This window comes from Dasypus novemcinctus, unplaced genomic scaffold (assembly GCF_030445035.2).
Source record: "Dasypus novemcinctus isolate mDasNov1 unplaced genomic scaffold, mDasNov1.1.hap2 scaffold_174, whole genome shotgun sequence".
Lineage (NCBI taxonomy): Eukaryota > Metazoa > Chordata > Mammalia > Cingulata > Dasypodidae > Dasypus > Dasypus novemcinctus.
Window position 1 is genome coordinate 90,588 of NW_026688162.1, and position 14,127 is coordinate 104,714.

At 54.1% G+C, this 14,127-nt stretch overlaps 1 protein-coding gene across 1 annotated transcript in view; it reads right to left on the reverse strand.

Moving 5' to 3' along the window:
* The window catches only part of NWD1 (NACHT and WD repeat domain containing 1), a 77,853-nt gene that overhangs the window by 48,765 nt on the left and 14,961 nt on the right, over window positions 1–14,127 (reverse strand). Inside the window, exons 4-5 of the mRNA XM_058292628.2 lie at window positions 12,943–13,240; window positions 683–1,943 (exon numbers count right to left, since the gene is read on the reverse strand). Coding sequence (XP_058148611.1) covers window positions 683–1,943; window positions 12,943–13,240 — 1,559 coding nt within the window. The remainder of the gene's footprint in view (window positions 1–682; window positions 1,944–12,942; window positions 13,241–14,127) is intronic.

The following is a 14,127-nucleotide window of genomic DNA, read 5'->3' on the forward strand; positions in this document are numbered from 1 at the left end:
AAAAAGAAAATAAGTAAGTCTCTTAAATTTTTTTTTTTTAATTCAAAAGAAAGATACTCTGGGCAAATCCACAGAGATAAAAAAGCAGATGAGGGAAGCGGATTTGGCTCAACTGATAGGGTGTCCGCCTACCACACGGGAGGTCCAGGGTTCAAACTTGGGGCCTCCTGACTCGTGTGGAGCTGGCCCATGCGCAGTGCTGATGCGCGCAAGGAGTGCCGTACCATGCAGGGGTGTCCCCTGCGTAGGGGAGCCCCACGCGCAAGGAGTGCGCCCCATGAGGAGAGCCGCCCAGCGCGAAAGAAAGTGCAGCCTGCCCAGGAATGGCGCCGCACACACAGAGAGATGATGTAACAAAAAAAGAGACACAGATTCCCGGGGCCGCTGCATAATGCAAGCGGACACAGAAGCACACACAGCGAATGGACACAGAGAGCAGACAACGGGGGGCAGCGGGGAGAGAAATAAATAAAAATAAATCTTTAAAAAACAAAACAAAACAGATGAGCAGTGGCCGGGGGTGTCGGAAGGAGAGAAGTCTGGGGAGCGCGGGGGTTTCCTTTTGGGGCGATCGGCGTGTCGGTGGCTCTGGGCATGCCGGAAGACGCGGATTTTATGGTACGTGAGTGACCTAGCGGTCTTTCCCATTTTTTTAAGAAAAAGAAACGAAACAGAGACTTGCCTGGAGGACACGATGTAGCCCAGCGCGTGGGACACCAGGAGCCGCCCGTGCGTCTGTTCCAGGCGGGCGCACAGCTGGCGCGTCGCCTCCTGCGCGGTGGAGGCCAGCGGCGCGGGCGCGGCGAAGGACGCCCACCTCCGGGCCTCCTCGAAGGCCAGCCTCAGCCGCCCCGGGTGCCCGTCGTCCGGGAGGCTGGCCCACAGCAGGTCGCGCTGCCCGGGGCTCAGCGTCCTCCCGGCGCCGTCCAGCAGCCGCCGCACCATCTCCTGGCCCTCGTCCCCCGCGAGCGGCGTCACCTCCCAGCCGGCGTCGGGGTCCCCCAGCGTCCGCCGCAGCGTGTCCAGGGCCCCGCGCGGGCCCGGCCGGGCCGAGAGCACCAGGTGGACCCTGGAGGGGCAGCGGGCGGGCAGCCACGCCAGGCCCCGGGGCTCCAGCTCGTCCAGCGCGTCCAGCAGGATGACCAGGGACTCGAAGTCCCGGCGCGGCACGGCGTGGAGGAGCGCGTGGAAGAGCTGCGTGGCCCGGTGGTGCGCGGCCAGCGCCTGCGCGGGCGGCGGGGGCAGCCCGAGGGCCAGGCTCAGCTGCAGGCAGAGGCCGCGCACCAGGCCGCGGGCGTCGCGGCTGGCCCGGGACGTCCCCAGCAGCCGCAGGACGGTCACCGTCTTGCGGCCCAGCAGCCCGGCCGCCCGCTCGGCCAGCGCGGCCATCAGCGCCGTCTTCCCGATGCCCGGGGGCCCGAAGAGCACCAGGGGCGCGTGGGGGGCGCCCTCGTCGCGCCGCAGCCGCTGCCCGAGCCGGGCCAGGAGCTCCCCGCGGCCGCAGAAGCCCCGGGCGGCCTCGGCGCCCTGCGCCAGGTGGTGGCCGACGTCCTGCAGGAGCCAGGCCGGGACGTCCCCGCCGGGCGGCGACTCGCGCAGGCTCGCCAGGACCTGGCGGTTGGCCCTGGCCACCAGCTGCTCGCCCAGCTCCCGCAGGTACCTTGCGTGCGCCTTGTTTTTGGGGTTCACCAGGTCGCGGCTCCAGGGCAGGCGATGGGCATGCAGGAGCCCCGGGTGCGCCTGGGCCAGGCGGGCCTTGAGGCCGGCGAGGAGCTGCCGGGCATCCGTGTCCAGGCAGCCGTCGGGCAGCCGGTCCACCAGCGGGAGGGCGCAGTCCTCCAGCACGTGCTTCTCCAGGTCCGGGATCTCGCGCAGGAAGACGGTGGCGCCCCCGGCGGCGTCGGGCGCGCTCAGCAGGCCGCGCTCCAGCTCCCAGGCGAAGACTGTGGGGGGGGGGCAGAGGACGGAGGGGCGGTGGGCGCACGACCTCGATAAACCGCCCTGACGACGAGCAGCAGAGGGGAGCGCACGTGGCTCGACGGGTCGAGCACCCGCCTACCACATGGGAGGTCCAGGGTTCAAACCCTGGGCCTCCTTGACCCGTGTGGAGCTGGCCCATGCGCAGTGCTGATGCGCGCAAGGGGTGCCCTGCCTCGCAGGGGTGTCCCAGCGTCGGGGAGCCCCACGCACAAGGAGTGCGCCCCGTAAGGAGAGCCACCAAGCGCGAAAGAAAGTGCAGCCTGCCCAGGAATGGTGCTGCCCACACGGAGAGCTGACACAGCAAGATGATGCAACAAAAAGAAACACAGATTCCCAGTACTGCTGACAACAACAGAAGCGGACACAGAAGAAGACGAAGCAAATAGACACAGAGAACAGATAGAACAGAGAACAGGGCCAGCAGGGGAAATAAATAAAATAAATCTTTTAAAAAAAGGAAAAAAAAGAAGACAACCAGCCAATCAAGTAGGGGAATGGGGACCAAGGAGTAGTACACAGCCGTAAAAAGGGGCGACGGTGGGGAGGATTCTCGGGGGCCGCCAGATGCCAAATGACAAATCTCGTACGACCTCGTGCGCATGAAATAACCAGAATAGGTGGATTCGCAGAATTTGAAATTAGAATGCACGAAGTTGTGATTTTACCAAAAGCTGTCGATTCTATGCTGTGGATGGACTGTATGTTGGGCGAATACATCTCAATAAAACTGCTTAAAAAATAAATAGGAAGCGTCCACGTACCTTATAAGGAGGTCCAGGGTTCAAACCCCGGGCCTCCTTGACCCGTGTGGAGCTGGCCCATGCGCAGTGCTGATGCGCGCAAGGAGTGCCCTGCCACGCAGGGGTGTCCCCCGCGTAGGGGAGCCCCACGTGCAAGGAGTGCACCCCGTAAGGAGAGCCGCCCAGCGCGAAAGAAAGTGCAGCCTGCCCAGGAATGGCGCCGCACACACGGAGAGCTGACACAGCGAGATGATGCAAAAAAAAAAAAGCGAAAAATAAATAAACAAATATGCAAAAATAGCCAGAAGTAGCAGCCGTGTACAGCAGGGAAGCATAGAGAGATTGAGGTGAGGGGTTTTCTTGTTTGTCTGGTTTTTGTTTATTTTTATTCCTGAATGAAAATGCTCTAATAACGTTGGAAGTGATGAACGCACCGCTCTGTGATTATACCTCTGATTGTACACTTTGGGGGAAATGGATGCTTTAGGCTTGCGCGTCGATAAAACTGATGTATTTTTTAAAAAGAAATTAGGAGGCAGGGAACGGGTGGACACTTTGGCTGGGTTGTATGGTATGTGAATATACCTTGATAAAATGCTTCAACAAAATTTTAAAAAAGAATGCAGGTAAACGGGGGCGGGGCGGGGCCGGGGCGTGTGAGCTCAACGTTGTCAGTGGAATGAACGCCACCCAGTCCGACCCTTGGAAGTGGCGAAAATGGGAAATTTTACCTTGTATGGGGGGTGCCACCATGACATTTGAAAAAAACTCGATTAAACGGTAAATTTTGCGTTTTATATATAGAGGCAGCCAGGATAAAATTGTTTGAAAAAGAAAGAAGAACGCAGAGGGATGCTGTGGCAGTTTGATATAGTTATGAATTCCAAAAGTAGATACTGGATTGTGTTTGTGACCTGGGCTGTACCTGGGTGTGACTGAGTCATGATCGGGGCTTTGATTGGGCCACGGCTAATGGATGTTGCGTCACCGCCCCTTGGTGGGTGGGGACTCACAGATAAAAGGCAGAGTTGAGGACTTTTAATGTTGGAGTTTGATGCTGAAGCCTTAAGCTGGAGCCTGGGAAGTCAGCTCCCAGAGGAAAGAGAAGCCAGACCCTGGAAGGAGGGACCCTGAGCCCAGAGAGAAGCCGGACCCTGGAAGGGGGGACCCTGAGCCCAGAGAGAAGCCAGACCCTGAAAGGGAGGGACCCTGAGGCCAGAGAGAAGCCAGACCCTGGAAGGAGGGACCCTGAGCCCAGAGAGAAGCCGGACCCTGGAAGGAGGGACCCTGAGCCCAGAGAGAAGCCAGACCCTGGAAGGGGGGACCCTGAGCCCAGAGAGAAGCCAGACCCTGGAAGGAGGGACCCTGAGCCCAGAGAGAAGCCGGACCCTGGAAGGAGGGACCCTGAGCCCAGAGAGAAGCCGGACCCTGAAAGGGAGGGACCCTGAGGCCAGAGAGAAGCCGGACCCTGGAAGGAGGGACCCTGAGCCCAGAGAGAAGCCAGAGCCTGGAAGGGAGGGACCCTGAGCCCAGAGAGAAGCCAGACCCTGGAAGGGAGGGACCCTGAGCCCAGAGAGAAGCCAGACCCTGGAAGGAGGGACCCTGAGCCCAGAGAGAAGCCGGACCCTGGAAGGGAGGGACCCTGAGCCCAGAGAGAAGCCGGACCCTGGGAGGAGGGACCCTGAGCCCAGAGAGAAGCCGGACCCTGGAAGGAGGGACCCTGAGCCCAGAGAGAAGCCGGACCCTGGAAGGAGGGACCCTGAGCCCAGAGAGAAGCCAGACCCTGGAAGAGAGGAGCCCTGAACCCAAAGAGAAGCCAGACCCTGGAAGGAGGGACCCTGAGCCCAGAGAGAAGCCGGACCCTGGAAGGAGGAGCCCAGGAAGCCTGAGCCCGCGCAGACGTCGGCCACCATCTTGTTGCAACACGTGACAATAGACTTTGGTGAGGGAAGTAACTTATGCTTTAGGGCCTGGTGTCTGTAAGCTCCTACCCCAAATAAATACTCTTTATAAAAACCAACCAGTTTCTGGTATTTTGCATCAGTGCCCCTCTGGCTGACTAACACAGATGAGAAGAGAGTGGGGCCACTGGCCCGAGCAGGGTGACCCAGGACACGTGTTTAAGGGGGAAAGTCGTTCTCAGACTAAACTGTGGCATCGTGTCACCTGGAGGCTCGTGGAACGCCAGGGGGATTTTGATCCTGCAGGCCTGGGTGGACCCCTGCATCTGACTTTTCAACGGGCGTCCAGGGGCCGCTGGGGCCGCAGCACCCCCTGGCGTGGGTGACACAGGCAGTGAGAAGATTCCCCACCCGAGAGCCACTTCACCCTCTTGGTAAGTTAAACATAGAGTCACCAGGGGCCAGGCAACCCCGCTCCTAGCTCTAACCCCCCAAACCAAAAACACGCGTGCACGCCAATGCGTGCCTGCGCGTGTTCACGTCAGCCAACGCCGGACGCAGCCCCATCGCCCACCCCCGGGGGACGGAGAAACACGACGCAGGAAACCCACGCGACGGAATAGTACGCAGCCTCGAACAAGGGCGAAGGGTCCATTCGCGCCTCGACAGCGACGGGCCTGAGAGAGGCCAGACCCCGAGGCCACCTGTGGCTGATTCCACTGATAGGAAAGATCTAGAACAGGTAAAGCCATAGACAGAAAGCAGGTGGCTGGGGGGCCAGAGGCCGGAGGGAAGCGGGGTGGGGGTGGCTGCTAATGGACTCAGGATCTGTTTCCAGGATAATGAGAATATTCCAGAACAGGTTGGAGGTGATTCGAGACTGCGAATGCCCTAAATGCCGCTGGATGCTCACTTTAAAACGGTCACGTTTACGTGGCGCGAGTGTCCCTTTGATTTTTAAAAAGGCACCGGGAGCACGGTTTGGGGTGCCTCCGACAGGCACTCGTTCAGCACCTGTTTATCAAGCTCCTCGTTGGGCAAGCTCCGCTCCTTCGGTAATTTTTTTTTTTCTGAGGTGCCGGGGCCGGGAATCGAACCCGGGACCTCGCCCTCGGGAAGCCAGTGTTCAGCCACGGAGCCACGCCTGCACCCCCGCGGCTCTGCTCTGGCCCTGGGATCCAACGGGGAACAAAACCCTGGGGCAGGACGGGCGGTCTCATCGAATAAAGGGACAGAAGGACGGATCGACGGGCCGGTCGTCCAGGCAGAGCCAGGGCGAGATCGAGCCTGGGGGAAAACCTCAAAGGCAGAGTCCGGGGATTTGGGGAGGCCAGAGGCGTCCCAAGCGTTGGAAAGCTGCGCATCTCCTTAAGCAAGAGGTGGGCACGCTCTTTCTGCCAAGGGCCGGAGAGTTCATCCTTTCGGCTTTGCCGGCTGGCCTCCGCCGCAACTCAACCCTGCCACTGTAGCGCCAACGCGGGACTGAACGAAGGGGAGGGGCCGTGTGCCGATAAAACTTTATTTACAACAACGGGCCGGGGGCCTGATTGCACATGCGGGCTCAGTTTGGCCGAGCTCTGTCGGCTCCCAAGGAGAAGCCGGCGTGGGACGCGCGGCGGCCGACCTGAGGAGGCCGTGCTTTCCAGAGCCAAGTGACCACCCCAGCTTCTCCTCATTGGGACCCGTTGTTTTGGGACAAGCCGAGGGGCTGTTTTTTGGTGACGTCTCCGGGCTCAGCGGAGGCTCGGTGGCTCTGTGCACTGAGAGAGCATGTCAGGCCCTGGCGGGGAGGGCTCAGTGGCAGAATCAACCCAAGGCCACCGGCTGACTTCCACCTCCCCGAGAATGATGGTCAGGGGTGAAAGCAAGGGACGGTCCCAATATGGGACGGTTATGGGTGTGTTTGGGTGTGGACCCGCTCAGAGCATCCTCTGTGCCACCTGCCAGCTGTGTGACCCGGGACAAGGCACTCCACCTCTCTGGGCTCACTGCCTGTGACGGGGCCACCCGGGATGAGGAACGTCTGTGGAACAGTGCCCGTGGGTAGCTGAGCACTCGCGGGATAAGAGAAGCTCATCTCAAAGGGCTGCAGGCTTGGGAGTGACCCAGAGGTCCATCAGAGGGTGGAGGGATGAGCCAAGTGTGCCCCATCTTTGCAATGGAATATTATACAACTCTGAAAAGGAGCGGCGTCCCGAGGCCTGTGTCGACGTGCACGAACCGCGAGAAAATTACCTCTGAGAACGCAAAGTCGGACACGAAAGGCCAGCTACCGTAGGACTCTGTTTACATGAAATGTCCAGAACAGGGAGGTATAGGGACAGAAAGCAGAGTCGGGGGTGGCAGCATTTTGATATTATTTATGAATTTCAAAAAGAAATATCGATTATGTTTGTACACTGGTCTGTTCCTCTGGGCGTGGTAACCCTTTAATTGTGTTAGAGTCAGCCGAGCCATCTGATTAAATTATGTCAAGATTAGGGCTCTGATTCCACGTCATTAGAGTGAGACTCAGCGTCGAGTCCCAGCCCCCTTTGGTCTGGTAAAACCGACTTTCACACGGAAGCGGACACACACAGAAGCAGATAAGTGAGAAAAGACAGAAAAGGTGCCATGAGGCATGGCAGAGGCCCCGGGAAGAGAGATGAGCCTGATAGTCTACAGCTGACCTTGTGAAGAGACCAGAGAAGCTGAGACGGGAAAGAAACGAGCCCCAGGAGAGAGACGAGCCTCCTGCCAGCCTACAGCAGAGGTGGGAAGAAGCTGGGACCACGGAGCCTTAGAAGGAAGAGGAAGGCTGGACCCTCGCAGACGTCGCCCGCCATCTTGCTTTGACCCGTGGCCAATGGCTTTGGGTGAGGAAGTACCTCTTACGGTACCTTGAGTTGGACTCTGTAGGGCCTTGTAACTGTGAGCTTCTACCCCAAATGAATACTCTTTATAAAAGCCAACAGAGTTCTGGTACTTTGCGTTAGCGCCCCATGGGCTGACTGATACAGGGGTGCTCGGGCTGGGGCAGGGGCACTATAGAAGGTGAGAGAATGGGGCTTCTCTTGGACGTAAGGAAATGCTCTGGAATTGTCTGAGGTTGTCCCCATCTGTGAATGGATTCCAAATATATATGTAAATGGATTCCAGATATATATGTATATACACACACTCTGTGTACACTATATAGTACATACTATATAGTGTATATAAATATATGCTATATATACTATATAAATATATATACACCATACATATACACACACTGTGCTATGTTTTATATAGTATATATAATGCATGTACCCTATATACCACATACAAATATATATGCTATATATTATATGCTAAAGAGTATATATGAACATATACTATGTATTCTGCATACACTATGTGAGTATATCTGCATTATTTATAAATAGATATACATTCTATGCTATATGTTACATAGTATACATAAATATGCATACACTTGTACTATATACAATTACATTCTATATACACACACTGTGTATTATATATTATACAGTGTGTATAAATATATACTATATATGCTATATACACTATATAAGTATATATGCACTATTTATACATAGATACACACCTATGCTATATATTATATATGACTACGAATATATACAAATATCTATGCTATGTATGCAAGCTATGTATAAAAACATATACTCTATATGTAAATATCTATACCATACATACACACAATACATCTACTAAAAGCCACTGGGCTGTAGATTTCACTGGGTGAGAGGTGTGGTCTATGAGTTAGCTCTGTAGGCTTCACTGGTGAATGGTGTGTGAGCTAGCTCTGTAGGCTACGTTGGGAGAATGGCGTGGTGTGTGAGTTAGATCTATAGCCTTTGTTGGATGAATGGTGTGGTCTGTGAGTTAGATCTACAGCCTTCATTGGGTGAATGGCATGGTCTGTGAGTAGAGCTGTAGGCTACGTTGGGTGAATGCATGGTCTTGAGTTAGCTCTGTAGGCTACACTGGGTGAATGCATGGTCTTGAGTTAGCTCTGTAGGCTACGTTGGGTGAATGCATGGTCTTGAGTTAGCTCTGTAGGCTATGTTGGGTGAATGCATGGTCTTGAGTTAGCTCTGTAGGCTACGTTGGGTGAATGCATGGTCTTGAGTTAGCTCTGTAGGCTACGTTGGGTGAATGCATGGTCTTGAGTTAGCTCTGTAGGCTACACTGGGTGAATGCATGGTCTTGAGTTAGCTCTGTAGGCTACACTGGGTGAATGCATGGTCTTGAGTTAGCTCTGTAGGCTACACTGGGTGAATGCATGGTCTTGAGTTAGCTCTGTAGGCTACGTTGGGTGAATGCATGGTCTTGAGTTAGCTCTGCAGGCTACACTGGGTGAATGCATGGTCTTGAGTTAGCTCTGTAGGCTACACTGGGTGAATGGCATGGTCTGTGAGTAGAGCTGTAGGCTACGTTGGGTGAATGCATGGTCTTGAGTTAGCTCTGTAGGCTACGTTGGGTGGACGCATCGTCTTGAGTTAGCTCTGTAGGCTACGTTGGGTGAACGCATGGTCTTGAGTTAGCTCTGTAGGCTACGTTGGGTGAATGCATGGTCTTGAGTTAGCTCTGTAGGCTACGTTGGGTGAATGCATCGTCTTGAGTTAGCTCTGTAGGCTACGTTGGGTGAATGCATCGTCTTGAGTTAGCTCTGTAGGCTACGTTGGGTGAATGCATGGTCTTGAGTTAGCTCTGTAGGCTACGTTGGGTGGATGCATGGTCTTGAGTTAGCTCTGTAGGCTACGTTGGGTGAATGCATGGTCTTGAGTTAGCTCTGTAGGCTACACTGGGTGAATGCATGGTCTTGAGTTAGCTCTGTAGGCTACGTTGGGTGAATGCATTGTCTTGAGTTAGCTCTGTAGGCTATGTTGGGTGAATGCATCGTCTTGAGTTAGCTCTGTAGGCTACGTTGGGTGAATGCATCGTCTTGAGTTAGCTCTGTAGGCTATGCTGGGTGAATGCATGGTCTTGAGTTAGCTCTGCAGGCTACATTGGGTGAATGCATGGTCTTGAGTTAGCTCTGCAGGCTATGTTGGGTGAATGGTGTGGTTTATGAGTTAGATCTCAAATAAAGCTGTGCAACAAAAGAGAGTGCAGACAGTGTGACTTCATCTTACATGACATTCTTGAAACAAAATTACAGAGATGGAGAAGGGATTAGTGGCGGCCAGGAGTCAGGGACTGGGGGTAAGGGTTGAGGGTGGCCACAGCGGGTTAGCGTGAGGGGTCTTTGTGGAGAGTGTCAATTCTGAATCTTAGTCTCTCTTGCAGGCAGGGACTAGCTCCCTGGGACGTGGGGGGCTGTGATGGGGGAAAGGCATCTCGCTTCGCAGGTGTCCCCCAAAGTGCTACACCTGGCCTAACCTGCAGCAAATGGCAGAGGAAGCCAGGGTGGGGGCAGTTCTACAAAACACCTGCCCAGCCCTCTAAAAAAATGCCGAGGGCGGGAAAAACCCGGAAAAACCCAAGGGGTCCTGGAAGGACCCTGGACCAGAGAAGAACATTCGTAGGAAACCTGGGGACGCCTGAGGAAGCCTGGACGTAGTTCATGGTCATGGACCACCTCCCCAGTTTTGGCAAGGACCCTGTGCTCCTGGGAGAGGCTGACCCTGAGAAGCTGCGCTCTCTCTGCTCCTTTTCTGCCAATCTCAAATTTTTCCAAAATACAAAGGTCATTTTTCAAAAGTTGCTACGTCATTACTAGAATTAATATGTATGTGTGTGAGGCTTACGGATCTATATATTAGTAATAAAATCAGTATGCTATTAATAGAAATCAATATATTTGATATATTTAAATTAATGCGTTAAATATCCTCATTATAGGAATTAATACATTTAGTCGGTTGAGAATATAAATTCACATATTTGAGAGGGTGGAAGTATAAATGCATCTAATTAATGGTGATAATATAAGTTCACATATTAAGCTGTGAATATAAATTCAAATATTTAAAGTGTTGGAAGTATGAATTCACATATTTAATATGTTGATAATATTATTAGCATAATATGTTTATAATATAAATTCATATATTTAATATGTTGAAAATATAAATTAACATTGATATCCTGAAAGTATAAATCCATATATTTAAAATATTGATAATATAAATTCACATATTTAAAGTTTGAAAATATACATTCAAAAATTTAATGTTTTGATGGGACCTCATATATATATTTTTTAATGTTATATTATTACAAAGTCAATAAAAAAAACAAAAACAAAAACAGATGGTGTAGATAAAATGATGTCCTGAATGTACTGTATCCTATGAGTCTAATGTATTTTTTGCCTTAAAAAAAAAAAATTTAATGTTTTGGAAGTATAAATTCACATATTTAATGTGTTGATAATAGAAACTAGTATAATTAATGTGTTTATAATATAAATCCATATATTTAATGTGCTGAAAATGGAAATTCATGTATTAGATACGCTGAAAGTGTAAATCCATTTATTTAATATGTTGATCATATAAATTCGAGTATTTAACTGTTGAAACTGTAAATGCAAATATTTAATGTTTTGGAATTAGAAATTCACCTCTTTAATATGTCGATAATATAAATCAGTGTTTACAACATCATTTCACAAATTTGATTTGTTGGCAATATAGATTGGTATGTTGACTCTTTTGGTAATATAAACGGACATTAATAATCCACAAATTGACCTATTAATAACCCAAGCGATAATAAAACTGATTTCGCCCCTGGCAGCACAGAGGGAAAAGACCGGATCTTGCTCTTCTAGAAAATTCCGGCAGCTGGCATGGAAATGGACGGGGTGGGGGTGAGGCTCGATGAGGGTGAGGCTGGGGGTGGGAAGGGGCTCTGGACCCCCAGAAAGAAGTTTTCAGTAGATAGAACTACATGCACGGAGAGCTGGCAGGCAAACTCAGGTGGTCACGAGTTCGAATCTCTGCTCTGCCCCTTCGACAAACGAGACCCCTCCTTTCCGAGCCTCAGTTTCCCCATCAGCAGCAGGTGCGGCGAGGCCCGACAACTCCCACCAGAGGCAGTGAGCATGCAGGACGCCCGGGCCAGGTAGGGTGGGCTAACTCTTGCCAGCTTTTGCCTGAGACCCAGCTGGGAATCCCTGAGCCACAAGGGAACCGGGCCGGCTGGTCAACCCCATGACACGGACCCCAAGGCCAGGCATCCCTGTGGGAAAAGAGGGGGTGCCTGGGAGCCGAGCTCAAGGCAACTTGTCCAGCTTGGAGGATTAAACCACATAGTTCAGAACAGGGGGGGTATAGGGAAACAGATGTGGCTCAAGCAATTGGGCTCCTGCCTACCATACAGTAGGTCCAGGGTTCAAGGCCCAGGGCCTTCTGGTGAGGGCGAGCTGGCCCACGCAGAGTGCTGGCCCATGGGGGAAAGCCACCCCGCACAGGAGTGCCCCCCTGCGTGGGAATGCCACCCAGCACGGGAAAGCTGTACCAAGCAGGGGTGCTGGCTGATGCGGAGAGCTTGTGCAGCCAGATGACGCAACGAGAGACACAAAGAAGAGACAATAAGAAGACGTAGCAGGGAAATGGATGTGGCTCAATGGATAGAGCGTCCGCCTACCACATGGGAGGTCCAGGGTTCAAACCCCAGGCCTCCTGGCCCGTGTGATGAGCTGGCCCACGTGCAGTGCTGACGCGCGCAAGGAGTGCCCTGCCACACAGGGGTGTCCCCCGTGTAGGGGAGTGCCACGCGCAAGGAGCGCACCCCATAAGGAGAGCCGCCCCACGCAAAAAAAGCGCAGCCCTCCCAGGAGTGGCGCTGCACACACAGAGAGCTGACGCAGCAAGATGACGCAGCAAAAAGAGACACAGATTCCCTGTGCAGCTGACAAGAATGCAAGTGGACACAGAAGAACACACAGCGAGTGGACACAGAGAGCAGACAACAGGTGGGAAGGGGAGAGAAATATATAATGCAAATCTTTAAAAATTATATATATATATATGATGTAGCAGAACAGGGAGTGGAGGGCGCAAGAGAGTGAGCGCCTCTCTCCCACTCTGGAAGGTCCCAGGATCGGTTCCCGGAGCCGCCTAATGAGAAGACAACAGACACAGAAGAACACACAGAGAGTGGGCACAGAGAGCAGACAACGGGGGGAATGGGGGAGGGGAGATTAAATTTCAAAATCTTTAAAAAAATAAAAGAGCAGGGGGATGGGATCAGGAGCTCGGATGGTTTTGGATTTGCATAAGTGCCGAGTGTTGCGTTTTTGCAACGCGGGGGCGCCCGTCGCGCCGGCGTCCTTCCTGGGCCCCCGGGGAGCCCCGCAGCCTCACCTGACCGGTGGTAGCGGTTCCACTGCTCCTGGGAGATGAGCCCCAGCCTCCAGGCCTCCTGGGCCCCCGAGCGCAGGACGGAGGCGAGGCTGGCCTCCTCGGGCCCCGGGGACTCCCCGGGACCCGGGCCCTGCAGCACGTACGCGGGGGGCACGGCGTTCTCGTCCTTCCGGAAGTGCCGGGTCACCAGCTCCAGGTCTCGCGGCCGGGCGGTCAGCTGGGCCCTCAGCGCCTCCCACTCCGTCTCCTCGATCAGCGGGGGGACGGGGCAGGGTCCGTACTGGTCACCCAGGAGGGCCTGGCACAGAGGGGATGGAGAGAGAGGGGCGCGGGCTCAAACCTCGGCCCGTGTGCCCGTGGGGTGGGGGTGGGTGGGTGCAGGGGCCCCTAAACGTAGACCCGGTGAGCTCGCAGCAATAATTATGCTCAGAAGCGCGGGATGTACCGTCGCCCGTCACCTGCGCGCAGAGCTGGGCCGTGGGATAAGTTTTGATTCCGAAGGAGCGGCAAGCATCACGGAATCTTCTAGGCCGGGGCAGTCCCTAGCACAGGCTGAACATTTGGCCCCAAAGATATGCAGGCTCGGCTCCCTTGGATGGTCAGCTGAGGCGGGCCAAGGGCCAGCGGGTGGGACTGAGGGAAGGCTCTGGAGCGGGGAGCTCACCCTGGGTCCCCAAATGCAACCTCGAGTCTCCTTATGCAGGGAGGTTTGACGGGTGGGAGAGGAGAAGGCTGTGAGATGGGGGTCAAGGTGGGAGTGAGGTGGTCCCAAAACCTGAATGAGGACAGGACGGAGGCACCCCCAGACCTTCTGGAGGAGGCACGACCTTAGAACTTCCGGTCTCCGGAGCCGTGAGCGAATACGTTCTCGTCATTTTAAGCCACCTGGAGAAGCGGACGTGGCTCAACACATAGGGCATCTGCCTACTACGTGAAGGGGCCTCCTTGACCGTGTGGAGCTGGCCATGCGCAGTGCTGATGCGCGCAAAGAGTGTCGTGCCACGCAGGGGTGTCCCCCGCGTAGGGGAGCCCCACGCGCAAGGAGTGCACCCGTAAGGAGAGCCGCCCAGCGCGAAAGAAAGCGCAGCCTGCCCAGGAATGGCACACACGGAGAGCTGACGCAGCAAGGTGACACAACAAAGAGACACAGATTCCCAGCGACAACAATGCAAGTGGCCAAAAAGA